At 38.4% G+C, this 17,821-nt stretch overlaps 1 protein-coding gene across 4 annotated transcripts in view; it reads left to right on the plus strand.

The window, feature by feature from the left end:
- The window catches only part of LOC120860897 (alpha- and gamma-adaptin-binding protein p34), a 70,797-nt gene that overhangs the window by 15,234 nt on the left and 37,742 nt on the right, over positions 1 to 17,821 (plus strand). For all 4 annotated transcript variants that reach the window (XM_040236611.1, XM_040236613.1, XM_040236612.1 and 1 more), the window contains exons 2-4: positions 5,840 to 6,030; positions 6,161 to 6,257; positions 6,593 to 6,682. In XM_040236611.1, coding sequence (XP_040092545.1) covers positions 5,840 to 6,030; positions 6,161 to 6,257; positions 6,593 to 6,682 — 378 coding nt within the window. The remainder of the gene's footprint in view (positions 1 to 5,839; positions 6,031 to 6,160; positions 6,258 to 6,592; positions 6,683 to 17,821) is intronic.

Below are 17,821 nucleotides of genomic sequence, written 5' to 3' on the forward strand. Positions count from 1 at the left end.
CCCTTAAAAAGAAATCAGTTTATACTTTTTTTTTTGCTACACCCCTTGGTTCAGTTTGCGTTCTTCCATATGTGCTTTTATTGGCATATTGCTATACCACCTGCTTGAAGTTTGAAATGTTAGTTTTGGATGCAACATTGACTTTGATCTAAGAGTTCTTTGTTTTTTTTTCTGCAAGACATTTATATGAAAGCAGAATCATTGATTTTAGTAACTTATGTGTTCTTCCTGCTGCTTATTTCTTAATTGTGCTTGTCATAATGTCTGTTACGGGACCACTGCGGCATTATTGATAATTAATAAAAGATTATAACTTGAGATAGAAATTAAGCAGAAAGAACTACTGATTTCTTAAAGAGACAGGTAAACTCTGATTTTCAAATAGTGGCACAGACCTTCTGTTAATGTGAGAATAACAATTCTAGTTTTGGTGAAAAATTTTAGAAAGTTAGTTTCAAAATGTGCCTTATGGCAAAGGTAAATTCCTAAATTTATTTGAAATTTATTTTTTTATAATTAAAAAGTTTTGTTTTCAGCAGGCCAGTTCTTAATAACCACATGATGAAGTTTACTAATGAAAGAGTGCATGTTCGCACATACATGCTTTATGTATTATATGTTATTCCTAGCAGTTTGGGAACTAAGTAATCTCTACATATCTTTGTTGAGCAGAAACTATGGCAGTGTCCCAAATATATAATCCTACGTCTGGAATTTTAAATTTAACTTCTAGTTTTCTGTGTCCTGCTAATTGTGAGTTTGAGGAATGTTTTTTAAATTTTATTTTGTTCAAGTATAGATGATGTATTATGTTAATTTCTGCTGTACAGCAGCGTCATTCAGTTATACATGTATCAGTTCAGTTCAGTTGCTCAGTCGTGTCCGACTCTTTGTGACTTCATGAACTGCAGCATGCCAGGCCTCCCTGTCCATCACCAACTCCCGGAGCTTGCTCAAACTCATGTCTGTCAAGTCGGTGATGCCATCCATCCATCTCATCCTTTGTCATCCCCTCCTCCTCCTGCCCCCAATCCCTCCCAGCATCAGAGTTTCTTCCGATGAGTCAACTCTTCGCATGAGGTGGCCAAAGTACTGGAGTTTCAGTTTTCGCATCATTCCTTCCAAAGAACACCCAGGACTGATCTCCTTTAGAATGGACTGGTTGGATCTCCTTGCAGTCCGAGGGACTCTCAAGATATATATATATTATTTTTCATAATCTTTTCCATTATGGTTTATCAGAGAGTATGGACTATAGTTCCCTGTGCTATGAGTAGAACCTTATTTATCCATCCTATATATAACAGTTTGCATCTGCTAATCCTAAACTTCCAGTCCCTCTCTTTCCCGCCCTCCCCCCCCATTTGTATCATATTTTAGAATCTACACATGAGTGATATCATATGATGTTGGTCTTTTTTCATGAATTATTTAGTATGATAATTTCTAGTCCATCCATATTACTGAAAATGGCATCATTTCATTTGTTTTAATGGTGGAATTCCATTGTATTATGCACCACATCTTCTTGATCCATTCATCTGTCGATGGACATTTAGATTGTTTCCATGTCTTGGTTGTCGAGAATAGTGCGGCTATGAGCGTAGGGGTGCATGTATCTTTTCAGATTATAGTTTTGTCTGGGTAGATGTCTTAAGAGTGGGATTGCTGAATCATATGGTAATTCTATTTTTATTTTCTGAGGAACTCCATACTGTTTTCCATAGTAGCTGCACCAACTTACATTCCTCCCAGCAGTGCAGGAGGGTTCCCTTTTCTTCATACCCTCTATAGCATTTGTAATGTACAGCCTTTTTAATGGTGGTCATTGTAGTTTTGATTTGCATTTTTCTTAATAATTAATGATGTTGAGCATCTTTTTATGTGTTTGCGATCTGTGTGTCTTCTTTGGAGAAATATCTGTTTAGGTCCTGTGCCCATTTTTTGATTGGGTTGTTTTTTTGTTATTGATTTATATGAACTGTTTGTATATTTTGGAAATCAAGCCCCTGTCAGTTGCATAATTTGCAAATATTTTCTCTAAGTCCATAGGCTCTTTTAGTTTTATTTATGGTTTCCATTGCTGTACAAAAGCTTGTAAGTTTGATTAGGTTCTATTTGTTTATTTTTGCTTTTATTTCTATTGCCTTGGTGGACTGATCGAAGAAATGCAAAAAAAGCAAAATGGCTGTCTGAGGAGGTCTTACAAATAGCTGTGAATAGAAGAGAAGCAAAAGGAAAGGAGAAAAGGAAAGATATACCCATTTGAATGCAAAGTTCCAAAGAATAGCAAGGAGAGACAAGAAAGCCTTCTTCAGTGATCAGTGCAAAGAAATAGAGGAAAACAATATAATGGGAAAGACTAGAGATCTCTTCAAGAAAATTCGAGATACCAAGGGAACATTTCATGCAAAGATGGGCTCGATAAAGGACAGAAATGGTATGGACCTAACAGAAGCAGAAGATATTAAGAAGAGGTGGCAAGAATACACAGAAGAAGTGTGCAAAAAAGATCTTCATGACCCAGATAATCAGGATGGTGTGGTCACTGACCTAGAGCCAGACATGCTGGAATGTGAAGTCAAGTGGGCCTTAGGAAGCATCACTACGAACAAAGCTAGTGGAGGTGATGGAATTCCACTTGAGCTATTTCAAATCCTAAAAGATAATTCTGTGAAAGGGCTGTAATCAATATGCCAGCAAATTTGGAAAACTCAGCAGTGGCCACAGGACTGGAAAAGGTCCGTTTTCATTCCAATCCCAAAGAAAGGCAATGCCAAAGAATGCTCAAACTACCGCACAATTGCACTCATCTCACATGCTGGTAAAGTAATGCTCAAAAGTCTCCAAGTCAGGCTTCAGCAATACCTGAACCATGAACTTCCAGATGTTCAAGCTGGTTGTAGAAAAGGCAGAGGAACCAGAGATCAAGGTGCCAACATCTTCTGGATCATTGAAAGAGCAAGAGAGTTCCAGAAAAATATCTATTTCTGCTTTATTGACTATGCCAAAGCCTTTGACTGTGTGGATCACAATAAACTGTGGAAAATTCTGAGAGAGATGGGATACCAGACCACCTGACCTGACCCTTGAGAAACCTGTATGCAGGTCAGGAAGCAACAGTTACAACTGGACATGGAACAACAGACTGGTTCCAAATAGGAAAAGGAGTATGTCAAGGCTGTATATTGTCACCCTACTTATTTAACTTATGTACAGAGTACATCATGAGAAACGCTAGGCTGGATGAAGCACAAGCTGGAGTCAAGATTGCTGGGAGAAATATCAATAACCTCAGATGTGCAGATGACACCACCCTTATGGCAGAAAGTGAAGAGGAACTGAAGAGCCTCCTGATGAAAGTGAAGAGGAGAGTGGAAAAGTTGGCTTAAAGCTCAACATGTAGAAAACTAAGATCATGGTATCTGGTCCCATCACTTCATGGCAAATAGATGGAGAAACAATAGAAACAGTGTCAGACTTTTTTGGGGGGGGCTCCATAATCACTGCAGATGGTGATTGCAGCCATGAAACAAAAAGATGCTTACTCCTTGGAAGGAAAGTTATGACCAACTTAGACAGCATATTAAAAAGCAGAGACATTACTTTGCCAACAAAAGTCCATCTAGTCAAGGCTATGGTTTTTCCAGTGGTCATGTATGGATGTGAGAGTTGAACTATAAAGAAAGCTGAGTGCCACAGAATTGATGCTTTTGAACTGGGGTGTTGGAGAAGACTCTTGAGAATTCCTTGGACTGCAACGAGATCCAACCAGTCTATCCAAGAAAATCAGTCCTGAATGTTCATTGATAGGACTGATGTTGAAGCTGAAACTCCAATATTTTGGCCACCTAATTCAAAGAGCTGACTCATTGGTAAAGACCCTTATGCTAGGAAAGATTGAAGGTGAGAGGAGAAGGGGACGACAGAGGATGAGATGGTTGGGTGGCATCACTGACTCAATGGACATGGGTTTGGGTAAACTCCGGGAGGTGGTGGACAGGGAGGTCTGGCATGCTGCAGTCCGTGGGGTCGCAAAGAGTCGGACACTACTGAGCGACTGAACTGAACTGAGGCTGATCTAAGAAAACGTTACGGTTTATGTCAGAGAGTGTTTGGCTTGTGTTCTCTTTTACGAGTTTTATGGTGTCTTACATTTGCAGCTGTAAGTCATTGAGTTTATTTTTGTGAATGGTGTGTGGGTGTGTTTTAACTTCATTGATTTACATATGACTGTCCAGCTTTCCTAGTGCCACTTGCTGAAGAGACTGTCTTTTTTCCATTGTACATTCTTGCCTTCTGTCAAAGATTAATTAACTGTAGTTGTGTGGATTTATTTCTGGGCTCTTTATTCTGTTCCATTGATCCATATGCCTATTTTTATGCCAGTGCCTTTCCCTTTTGGTTACTGTAGCTTTGTAATATTGTCTGAAGTCTAGGAGGGTTATGCCTCCTGCTTTGTTCTTTCCTTGAGGAATATTTTATATCTTCATCTTGTTGTTCTAGTCACTAAGTCATATCCAACTCTTTTTGCAACTCCATGGACTATATAGCCTGCCAGGCTCCTCTGTTCTTGAAATTTTCCAGGTGTGAATACTAGAGTGGGTTGCCATTTCTTTCTCCAGGGGATTTTCCTGACCCAGAGATCAAACCGCCATCTCCTGCGTTTCATGCAGATTCTTTACCACTGAGCCACCTGGAGGCTCATATATATGTTCATCTTAGTATGTATTAAAAAGGAAGTTGTGGCCATTTTGCTGTATATTCTTATAATAACCCAGTTAGTGGCATGTCATTTTAGATCTCTAAGTTCATTTCCTGCTCTGTGTAGAATGAAGATTGTGGATTTGGGTATGAGAGATGGGAGTTTGGGTTAGAACAATTTCTGATGTCTCTTCTGGTTCTAAATATTGTATGACTTTATAGAAGGAGAATGCTCCGATGGCCCCATGACCACAACTGTATTTGTTTATCATTGACTTGGCTTTTACTCTTAAGAATTTTGAAAGTTATACCCTTACTATACATAGATTTCTGAAAGATTTGGTTCTCTCCTAAATCATTTAATATTCTTGGCTCTTTTATATTAACATTTGCCAAAAGTGTCTTTGTCAACAAGAATTTGAATTGGCTTTCAAAGACTCTAACAAGGCTGAATATAAATGGAATGGGGTCATTCATCAGTATCCATTCTTTTATTTTATTAGTTGTATTAATGTGTCAGCGTTTGGTTTAGGAACTGTGTGTAGCCCTTCCATTTTGTTAATGGTTAGCCTTGCTGCCACCTTCCTTTCAGCTTGCACTAAGTACAGAATAGTTAAATATTCTTGACTTTTCTTAGTCTTTCAGCTGCCATGAAGTATTAAGCAATAAAATAAATGTAACTGTTAGATTTTCTCTTCCACACTCCCTTTAGTGGGTGTTTCGTTAGACGACTGTTTTGTGCTCTGGTACTGTCTAATCTAGTCACAGTAGTTTTCACATTCTCTTTTTGACTGCGCCAGGTGGCATGTAGTATCTTAACTCCCTGACCAGGGATTGAACCCATGTCCCCTGCGTTGGAAGCATAGGGTCCTAACCACTGGACCTTCAGGGAATTCCCTAGTTTTTATATTCTTAAAAATGCCAATTAATTGAATTAAATTATGTCACTATTACAGTCAAATTATCAAAGAAGAAAATAGCATAATAAATGGGATCCCCTTTGAAAACTTCGAAATCCTTGCATAAAGAGAAGCAGCGGAAGTAAATGCCTTTTTAATATGGTATTTTACTGAGAAGCTTGACCAGTGTATATTGATTTTGCACTTTCCATGGTAATGTTGTGTCATTTATTTAGATATTCTTGGAACAGAAGATGTTGTTGTGGAGGTGACTGCCAATGATGCTGTGAGGTTTTATCCCTGGACCATCGATAATAAATACTACTCAGCAGATATCAATCTGTGTGTGGTGCCAAACAAATTTCTAGTCACCGCAGAGATTGCAGAGTCTGTCCAAGCATTTGTGGTTTACTTTGACAGCACACAAGTAAGACTTTGTTTTCCTTGGACCTTGAATAAAAAATTATTTTGTGCTTTTTCTTTCCCCTTTGCATTTTCTGTGAGTTCTCTTAATGTCTCTTTTTCTGTTTTTGTTTGTATATTTTTTATCCCTCTAGAAATCTGGTCTTGATAGTGTTTCCTCCTGGCTTCCTCTGGCAGAGTCATGGTTACCTGAGGTGATGATCTTGGTTTGCGATAGAGTATCTGAGAACGGTAAGGCACAGCAGTACGTGGCACATATGTTTGCCATACTTTGGTAAACAAAACATTGCTTTCCTTAGCTCAGAGCAGTATGTCTTGTATGAACAGTATGTCTTGTATGATTTTACTACCTTACAAAAATATCTTCAGCTTTTTCTCTTGCAGTATTTAATTTTTTAAGAATGGACACTTGGGGTTTGAAAAGTCATCTTCTTTTTATTTATTTTGGATGCCTTTAGAATAACATTGACATTAAAGATTAACACTTTGTGGAGAGTGTTGCAGCAATATTCATGTTTTATTTATTTATTTTTTGCTTATGAAGAATCTTTTGCCTGTTATTTTAGGTGTAAATCGACAGAAAGCTCAAGAGTGGTGTATCAAACATGGCTTTGAATTGGTAGAACTTAGTCCGGAAGAGTTGCCTGAGGAAGATGGTAAGTATTTTTATGTCTGGAGAAAACATAGATTTTGTATTAAGAGATGAGAGATTATTTTAATTCAAGGAAGAAGAATCAAAGTGATATTCAAAACACATTATTTTTCCCTAGCTTTTTGAAAAGATTTATGCAGAATCTATTGATGGAGTCTGACTATTAATCGAATAATCCATTTATTTGGTTTTACCACCCACTTTAGGACTTTTGACATGTTTGTTTTTCTTATGGATAGAGATTTCTACCTCAAACCTTAGTCATTTCCCCAATCTCGTATCCTTTCTTTGCTGCCAAAAAGGAGGGTTTGCCCTAATTCATAAATAGTTATAAAGTTTATGTTTCTTATTTTGAATTTCTAGTAACCTGAGGCTGAATTCCTAGAGGCCCTAGGGGGCATGTCAGTACTATTTGTACGTCTTTTGGACATTTGAAACCACAAATAGACGCAGAATGTCCCCCTGCCCCTGGTGGGTGGGTAACTCTGTACTTACCTTCCTTCTACTATATTTTGGACCTTCTATTTCTTTCCTCTCTTTTTTCCCCTTCCTCCATTCTTCTTCTCATATTTTTCCTTCCAAGTACAACTGTGCTAGCTACTGTGGAGTCTACCAAGACAAGACAGTTTTGGCCTCCAAAACCTTATAATCTGGTACAAGAGATGCAACTTGTATACAAATTACTGAATACATGGAACTTCCTAAGTATTATAAAAAATATAAATCATGGTGCTATGGTGTTTCAGAGATCAAAGAAAGAGGTTATTTCGCTTCAGAAGTTCAAAGAATGCGTTGGCACTGTGAACTCGCACTTGTAAGCTGCTCCATGGGAAAGAAATAGAGAAGGTACTGGATTTAGAGCTGGAGGACTGGTGGGGAGATGCTGGTTGCTGCAAAAGACATTCTAAGTAGGGCAGCCAACTTGAATTAAAGTGCATAGAGAGGCTAAAAGTAATCATTATGTGAAACCTATTTTTTTAAAAAAAGAAATTAAGAAACACTTTTCTATATTCTGACTTAAAATTTTTTCCTAAGTGTTGTTACCTTCAGGAATAAAGCCCCACCAGAGAAAAAGGACAAAAATGAAATAAAAAGGCTGATTTTTCTCCCTGTACATTTTTTGGAATATTGAAAATTATTAAGTATAATTTCTCTTCCATGTTTTTCTAGAATTCTTGAAACTTGTGCCCTGATTTGCATGCTAGCATGAGTGTGATTGCTTATTTCTGGCACAAGAACATTCTCTTTTTCCTATTGTCCTTGAGAATCAACATTTGAGTCATTTTCTTTATCTGTTTTCATTTTGGAATCTCTGCTCCTCTGTCTTGCTATGCTGTCCCTTACCCCGTGTCTGGATAATGTTCCTTTTTTAAAAAACATTTATTCATTTTTAATTAGAGGATAGTTGCTTTACAATATTGTGCTGGTTTCTGCTATGTGTGTGTGCGTGCGTAGTCGCTTAGTCGTGTCCAGCTCTTTGCGACCCCATGTAGCCTGCCAGGCTCCCTTGTCCATGGGGATTCTCCAGGCAAGAATACTGGAGTGGATCCCCTCCTCCAGGAGATCTTTCCAACCCAGGGACCGAACCCAGGTCTCCCTCATTGCAGGTGGATTCTTTACCATCTGAGCCACCGGTGAAGCCTGGTTCCTGCTATATATCAACATAAATTAACCATAGTGAATAATGTTCTTGTATTCAGCATAATCTGTTTTTTTAAATTATTCAATTTTGTTCCTTTATTATGATTTTGTGTCTTGTATATAGACTCTTTTTTTTTTTTAATGGTTGTGCCACGCTGCTTGTAGGATCTTAGTTCCCTGACCAGGGATCGAACCCTAGCCTGTGGCAGTGAGAATGTGGGGTCCTAACCACTGGAGTGCCAGGGAATTCCCTAACTGAGCTTAAAAGTAGATTTCAACATATTGTCTTTAGGTAAATTAACTAAAACCTTCCTAGAATGTTTCAATGCCAGTTGTTTGCATATACCCTCATCATTTATTGGCATGTATTATTCCATATACTCTCATTGTTTATTGGCATGTATTGTTCCCATATAACTTCATTGTTTTTTCCCATGTATCCTCATCCCATATACCCTCATCATTTCCCACATATACCCTCTCGTTTATTGGCATGTGTTATTCAAACATCAGTATGAGACTTTACCTTTGTTTGTATTAAATTAATCTTATTGATTCTAATTCTTTATTTCTGATCATATTTTTTGGCTCCTGGTTATATATCATCTGAAGTATTAGTTATTCTTTCAAGACTTGAATCACTGAAAGTTAAGATAAACATAGCTTTTATTTCTTCATTTAAATACTGATGATGATAAACTTGTCTTTGTCGAGTATTTCCGGTTTAATCCTTCCTATATTTCTGCTAGGTTGGTAAGATGGTATTTAAACAATTCATTATTTCATCATTTACTAAAAGCCTCTTGTCTTTCAGGCACTGTGTTAGTTTAAGTAGTGAGAATAATGAATTCCGTAAGACATGACTCCTGCCTTCAAGGAGTTTCCAGTTCAGAGGAAAAGGTTACGCCAGTGAGTCATCAGTCCCAGTGCATCTTTTCCATGGGAAAGGTACACAGGGTGCTGTCATCCCCACTTTTCTTTGAGAATAGCATGAGGGATTTGCCCTTAATCACATAGCTAATAAGTTACAGAGCCTGGCTTCACATTCAGATCTTATGACTTCTACTTCTATGTTGTTCCCCGTTAAACCACGCAGGACTGGGCCAGGCCACTAGAGACAGGTTCTGTACCGACTGTGCTCTGTAAACTCTTAAAAAACTTTTTAAACCACATGAAAACTTTTAGATTCTACTGCTGTTTTCCACATGAGTATTGTAAGACTCAGCTGAAAGATTTTTCATTTCCTTTGTGCACACTCATATCTACATTGTAGATAAGAATACTGCCTTTTATTGGTATGCTGACTAGGATTACTGCCCTGTTATTTTTAGTGTCAAATTCCAGAAGCAAGATAGTACCGATACTGAACTAATTAAACTAAGTTGTCAGTGTTTGTGTTTTTTTCCTTTCTTTTTTTAAATGACCCCTTGCCTGTCTCTTATGGTTATAGTAACTTCACTTCTCACTCTTAAGCTGTCTATTTCTCATCAAGAAATTGTTATCTAGCTACCTGTTATAAACAGTAATTATCACTGTATGGTTCCCAATGAGGAAAAGTTGGGGCATTTACTGGATTTTATAGCATATCAAGAGGACCTTTCCTGCCCTTGGGAAACTCATTGTTTATGAATAGCCAAGTTTGGTATTTCTAGTACAATCCCAGGATTGTGTAATTGATGGAAACTAACATTTTCAGAGGCATATGAGTGGATTCTATTGGTGAGGTAATGAGGTTGACTTTACTATATAAACCTTTATACTGTGTGTTTATTTAATTTAGTTTTTAGAATATATTTTTTTAATTAAAGTCGTGGCTCAGACAGTAAGGAATCTACCTGCAATGCAGAAGACCCAGGTTTGAGCCCTGGGTTGGGAAGATCCCCTCGAGAAGGGAATGGAAACCCACTCCAGTATTCTTGCCTGGAGAACCCCATGGACAGGGGCTACAGTCCACGGGATAACAAAGAGTCAGACACAACTGAGCAGCTACACTTTTCATAGTTGATTTACAATGTTGTATTAACTTATGCTGTACAACAGAGTGATTCAGTTGTGTGTGTATATGTATGCGCTGTGCTTAGTCGCTCAGTTGTGTCTGACCCTTTGCGACCCCATGGACTATAGCCTGCCAGCTCCTCTGTCCTTAGGGATTCTCCAGACAAGAATACTGGAGTGGTTTGCCATGCCCTCCTCGAGGGGATCTTTCCAACCCAGGGATCAAACCCAGGTCTCCCAGATTGCAGGTAGATTCTTTACTGTCTGAGCCACCAGGGAAGCCCAAGAATACTGGAGTGGGGAGCCTATCCCTTCTCTAGGGGAACTTCACAACCCATGAATTGTGAAGCAACCCAGGGTCTCCTGCATTGCAGGCAGATTCTTTACCAGCTGAGCTACCAGGGAAGGGGTGTGTGTGTGTGTGTATAAAACAATATATATGAGTATATAGATGATGGGAAATAATATAAAAAAGAATATACATCTATATTCTTTTTTATATTATTTCCCATCATGGTGGAAAATCACAGGATATTGAATATAGTCCCCTGTGCTATACAGTAGGACTTTGTGGTTTATTCATTTTATATGTAATGGTTTGCTTCTACTAACCCCAGCCTCCTCCTCCATCTCTTTCCCCACCCTAACCCCCTTGGCAACCACAAGTCTGTTTTTGTTACGTAGATATGTTGACTTGTGTCATATTTTAGATTCCACATAAAAGTGATATTATATTGTATTTGTCTTTTTCTTTCTGACTTACTTTGCTTAGTATGATTATCTTTGGGTCCATCCATGCTGCTGCAAATGGCATTCTTTCCGTCTTTTTGGTGGCTGTTGTGTATACAGACCACATCTTCTTTATCCATTCATCTCTCTGTGGACATTTAGTTTGTTTCCATGTCTTTGCAATTGTATATAGTGCTGCTGTGAACATAGGTTTGCATGTATCTTTTTGAATTATAGTTTTGTCTGAGTATATGCCCAGGAGTGGGATTGATGGATCATAAGATGAATCTATTTTTAGTTTCTGGAGGAATCTTCATTCGTTTTTCACAGTGGCTATACCAATTTGCATTCCCAGCAACAGTGGAGGAGGGTTCCCTTCTCTCCACACCCTCTAATAGCAGTAATTGCTGTTTGAAGACTTTTTAATGATGGCCATTCTGATTTGTGTGAGGTACTACTTCGTTGTAGTTCTGATTTGCACTTCTCTAATAATTAATGACGTTGAGCATCTTTTCATGTGCCTGTTAGCTATCTGTATGTTTTCTTTGGAGAAAAGTCTGTTCAGGTCTTCTGCCCATTTTTTGATTGGGTTTTTGTGGGTTTTTTGCTGTTGAGTTGTATGAATTGTATATGTATTTTGGAAATGAAGCCGTTGTCAGTTACATCATATGCAAATATTTTCTCCCATTCTGTAGGGTGTCTTTTTGTTTTGTTTCCTTTGCTTTGGAAAAGCTTATAAGTTTAATTAGGTCCCATTTGTTTATTTTTGTTTTTATTTCTATTGCCTTGGGAGACTGACCTAAGAAAACATAGGTTTTTTGTCAGAGATTTATGACATAAAATGATTTATCTCAGAGAATGTTTTGCCTATGGTCTTTTCTAGGAGTTTTATGGGGTCTTGTCTTTTATTTAGGTCTTTAAGCCATTTTGAATTTATTTTTGTGTTTGGTGAGAGGGTATATTTTAGCTTTATTGTTTTACGTGTGGCTGTCCACCTTTCCCAGCACCACTTGCTGAAGAGACTGTCTTTCCCCATTGTATGTTCTTGCCTCTTTTGTTGAAGATTAATTGACCATAGGTGTGTGGGTTTATTTCTGGTCTCTGTTCTGTTCCACTGATGGATATCTCTGTTTCTGTGCCAATACATGCTGTTTTATATTCTTCTAAATTGTGGTGGAAAATATCTCAGGATACTGAATTTAGTTCCCTGTGCTGTACAGAGGGGCCGTGATGTTTTTCCATTCTGTGTGCAGTGGTTTGCTTCCACTGACCCCAGCCTCCCACTGCACCCCTCCTCCCCACCTTGGCAGCCACAGGTCTGTTCTCTGTGTTTTTGTTTTGTAGATACGTTACGCCTCCTGCTTTGCTCTTTTCCTTCAGGGTTGCTTCGGCAATCCTGGTCTTTTATGGTTTCATATACATTTTAGGATTATTCTGGTTCTCTGAAAAATGCCATGGGTAATTTAATAGGAATTGCATTAAATTTGTAGGTTGCTTTGGGTAGTATGGCCTTTATTTTTGGGTATGGTTGCTGTATAATGTTGTGTTAATTTCTGCTGTACAATGGACTGAATCAGCTCTATGTATCAGCTATAAATCTTCTTCCTCTTGGACCTCTCTTCCACCCCCACCTTTCCCCATTCCATCTAGATCATCACAGAACACTGAGCTGAACTCCCACTAGCTATCTCGTTTACACATGGCAGTGCTTATACATCATCCCAGTCTCCCAATTTAGTATGGATATTTTAGCATTATTAAATCTTCCAATCCAAGAGCATGGGACATCTTTCCATTTCTTTGAATCATCATTAAAGAACATTTAAAAAGGATGTGTGTGTATCACACATAACCCTCCCAGACTTCAAATAATACAACATGCTAAGCAACGTAAGTCATAAAGAGAAAGACAAATATCATATGATATCACTTATACGTGGAATCTAAAATACAGTACAAATCAACATGGGTCCATCGTGTTGCTACAAATGGCATTATTTCATTCCTTTTGTTGGCAGAGTAATACTCCATTGTGTATGTAGGCCACATGTTCTTTACCCATTCTTCTGTCTATGGATATTTAGGTTGCATCTTTAATTTCCTTTATTAATATTTTGTAGTTTCTAGCATATAAGTACATCTTTTACCTCCTTGGTGAGATTTATTCCTAATTTTTTGGATGCAATTTTAAATGGGATGGTTTGTTTACATTCCCTTTCTCATCTTTCATTGTTACTGTAAAGAAATGCAACTAATTTCTGTATGTTAATCTTGTATCTTGCTAAGTTGCTGAATTTGTTTATCAATTCTAGTAATTTTTGTGTGGAGTCTTTAGGATTTTCTGATATAATAGCATGTCATCTACAAATAATGACATTTTTACCTCTTCCTTTGTAATTTGATACCTTTTATTTCTTGTCTGGTTGCTGTGGCTAGGACTTTCAATACTGTGTTGAATAGAAATGATGATAGTGGGCCTCCTTGTTCTGGATTTTAGAGAGAAGGCTATCAGCCTTTCACTGTTGAGTATTATATTGACTGTGGGTTTGTCATAAATAACTTTTATAATATTGAAATATGTTCCTTTTTACCCACTTTGGTAAGAGTTTTTATCATGAATGGATGTTGTATTTGGTTAGGTGGTTTTTCTGCATCTATCGAGATGATCATGCAGTTTTTATCTTTTGTTGAGATGGCGTATCACATTGACTGATTTGCATATGTTGAACCATCCTTGTGAACTTAGGATGAATCCTACTTGGCCATGGTATATGATCTTTTTTATTTGCTGTTGGGTTCAGTTCAGTTCGGCCACTCAGTCATGTCCGACTCTTTGTGACCCATGAACCGCAGCACACCAGGCCTCCCTGTCCATCATCAACTCCTGGTGTCCACCCAAACCTGTGTACATTGAGTTGGTGATGCCATCCAACCATCTTATCCTCTGTTGTCCCCTTCTCCTCCTGCCCTCAATCTTTCCCAGCATCAGGGTCTTTTCCAGTGAGTCAGGTCTTCACATCAGGTGGCCAAAGTGTTGGAGTTTCAGCTTCAACATCAGTCCTTCCAGTGAATACCCAGGACTGATCTCCTTTAGGATGGACTAGTTGGATCTCCTTGCAGTCCAAGGACTCTCAAGAGTCTTCTCCAACACCACAGTTCAAAAGCATCAATTCTTCGACACTCAGCTTTCTTTATAGTCCAACTCTCGCATCCATACATGACTACTGGAAAAACCATAGCCTTGACTAGATGGACCTTTGTTGACAAAGTAATGTCTCTGCTTTTTAATATGCTGTCTAGATTGGTCATAACTTTCCTTTCAAGGAGTAAGCGTTTTTTAATTTCATGGCTGCAGTCACCATCTGCAGTGATTTTGGAGCCCAGAAAAATAAAGTCAGCCACTGTTTCCACTGTTTCCCCATATATTTGCCAGGAAGTGATGTTGGATTCAGTTTGCTAATATTTTTTGAATATTTTTACGTCTGTGTTCATCAGAGATTATTGTTGTTGTTCAGTAGCTAAGTTGTGTTTGACTGTTTGTGACCCCATGAACTGCAGCATGCCAGGCTTCCCTATCCTTCAGTACCTCCCAGAGTTTACTTAAACTCAGGTCCATTGAGTTGGTAATGCCATCCAACCATCTCATCCTCTGTTGCCCTCTTCTCTTCTTGCCCTCAATCTTTCCCAGCATCAGAGTCTTTTCCAATAAGTAGTCTCTTCACATCAGGTGGCCAAAGTATTAGAGCTTCAGTATCAGCCCTTCCAGTGAATATTCAGGGTTAATTTCCTTTAGGATTGATTGACTAGTTTAATCTCTTTGCTGTCCATGGGAATCTCAAGAGTCTTTTCCAGCACCACAGGTCAAAACCATCAGTCCTTAAGCTCTCCACCTTCTTTATGGTCCAGCTCTCACATCTGTATGTGATTACTGAAAAAACCATAGCTTTGACTATATGGACCTTTCTCAGCAAAGTGATGTCTCTGCTTTTTAATATACTGTCTAGGTTTGTCATAGCTTTTCTTCCAAGGAGCAACCAACCGTCTTCATTTCATGGCTGCAGTCACCATCCACAGTGATTTTGGAATCAGAGATGGTAAAATCTGTCACTGTTTCCACTTTTGCCCCTTCTATTTGCCATGAAGTGATGGGACCAGGTGCCATAATCTTAGTTTTTTGAATGTTGAGTTTTAAGCTATCTTTTTCACTCTCCTCTTTCACCTTCATCACGAGGCTCCTTGGTTCCTCTTCACTTCTTGCCTTAGAATGGTATCATCTGCATATCTGAGGTTGTTGATATTTTTCCTGGCAATCTTGATTCCAGCTTGTGACTTACCCAGCCCAGCATTTCGCATGATATACTCTGCATATAAGTTAAATAATCAAGGTGACAATATACAGCCTTGACGTACTTCTTTCCCAATTTTGATCTAGTCCATTGTTCCATGTCTGGTTCTAATCATTGCTTCTTGACCTGCATACAGGTTTCTCAGGAGGCAGGTAGGGTGGTGTGGTATTCCCGTCTAAGAGTTTTCCAGTTTGTCATGATCCACACAGTCAAAGGCTTTAGCATAGTCAGTGAAGCGAAAGTCGATGTTTTTCTGGAATTCCCTTGCTTTATCTGTGATCCAGTAGATGTTGGCAATTTGTTCTCTGTTTCCTCTGCCTTTTCTAAATCTAGCTTGTACATATGGAAGATCTTGGTTCACATCCCGCTGAAGCCTAGCTTGAAGGATTTTGAGCATTCTTCCCAAATGTGAAATGAGTACAATTGTGCGATAGTTTCAGCGTTCTTTGGCATTGTCCTTTTGAATTGGAATGAAAACTGACCTTTTCCAGTCCTGTGGCCATTGCTGAGTTTTCCAAATTTGCTGGCATATTGAGTACAGCACTTTATCAGCATCATCTTTTAGAATTTGAAATAGCTCAGTTAGAATTCTGTAACCTCCACTAGCTTTGTTTGTAGTAATGCTTCCTAAGGCCCACTTGACTTCACACTCCAGGATGTCTGACTCTGGGTAAATGAACATATCATTGTGGTTATCTGAGTCATTAAGATCTTTTTTGTATAGTTCTTCTGTGTATTTTTGCCACTTCTTCTTAATCTCTTCTGTTTCTGTTAAGTCTTTGCCATTTTTGTCCTTTATTGTGCTCATCTTTGCATAAAATGTTCCCTTGGTAACTCTGGATTTTTGAAGAGCTCTCGTCTTTCCCATTCTGTTGCTTTCCTCTATTTCTTCACATTATTTACTTAAGAAGGCTTTCTTACCTCTCCTAGCTCTTCTCTGGAACTCTGCATTCAGTTGGGTATATTGTTCCCTTTCTCCTTTGTCTTTCACTTCTCTTCTTTTCTCAGCTATTTGTAAGGTCTCCTCAGACAACCATTTTGCCTTTTTGCATTTCTTTTCCTTGGAAATGGTTTGATCACTTCCTCCTGTACAATGTTACAAACCTCTGTCCATAGTTCTTGAGGCATTCTGTCTACCAGATCTAATCCCTTGAATCTATTCATCACCTCCACAGCAAAATCATAAGGAATTTGATTTAGGTCATACATGAATGGCCTAATGGTTTTCCCTACTGTCTTCATTTTAAGCCTGAATTTTGCAGTAAGTTGCTGATGATCTGAGCCACAGTCAGGCCCTGATCTTCTTTTTGCTGACTGTATAGAGCTTCTCCATCTTAGGCTGCAAAGATTATAATCAATCTCATTTCACTATTGACTATCTGGTGATGTCCATTTGTAGAGTCGTCTGTTGTGTTGTTGGAAGAGGGTGTTTGCTATGACCAGTGCATTCTCTTGGGAAAACTATGTATCAGCCTTTGCCCTGCTTCATTTTGTACTTCATAATATCATCAAAGATACTGGCCTGTAATTTTCTTTTTTGGCGGTATCTTTGTTTAGCTTGGCATCAGGGTGACGGTGGCTTCATAGTGTGTCTTTGGTAGTGTTCCCTTCTCTTCAGTCTTTTCGAAGAGTTTAAGAAGGATAAAAGCTCTTTGTATGTTTGGTAGAATTCGCCTGTGGAGTCACCTGGACCTGGACTTGCATTTGAAGGGAATTGTTTGTTTTTTCAACTACAGATTCTCTTTCACTACCAGTGACCCATCTTTTCAAATTATCTTCTTCTTGATTCAGTTTTAATGGGATGTATTTTTCTGGAAACTTGTTCATTTCTTCGTTGTTGAATTTGTTGACAAAAAATTGTTGATAGTATTTCTCTTATGGTTTTCATGTTTGGGCTCCACATAAGTGAAAAAAAAATCGATCATATTTTCACACGTGGCTCTACTTAAACGTAATGAAAACATCCCATTTTAAAACCAATTTGTGACAAGCAATGAAAGGTAGATACTGTACAATAATGTGGAATGAAAGAGAACAGAGAGCAAGAGATCGTGGAACTACCAACCACACCAAAGGTTGGTCTTCATCCAAAGAAGGTGATGTTGTGTATATGTGGGATTGGAAGTGAGTCCTCCACTATGAGCTCCTTTTGGAGCTCAATTAATTCCAATAAGTACTGCTCCCACCTAGACCAAGTGAAAGCAGCACTAGACGAAAAGTGTCTGGAATTAGTCAACAGAAGATACATAATCTTCCATCGGGATAACTCAAGACCACGTGTTTCTTTGATGACTAGGCAAAAAGTGTTACAACTTGATTGGAAAGTTCTGACTTGTCATATTCACCAGATATTGCACCTTCGGATGTCACTTATTTCAGTCTTTATAAAATTCTCTTAATGGAAAAAATGTCAGTTCCCTGGATGATTGTAA

Source organism: Oryx dammah, unplaced genomic scaffold (genome assembly GCF_014754425.2).
Source record: "Oryx dammah isolate SB20612 unplaced genomic scaffold, SCBI_Odam_1.1 HiC_scaffold_11209, whole genome shotgun sequence".
NCBI classification, from domain to species: Eukaryota; Metazoa; Chordata; class Mammalia; order Artiodactyla; family Bovidae; genus Oryx; species Oryx dammah.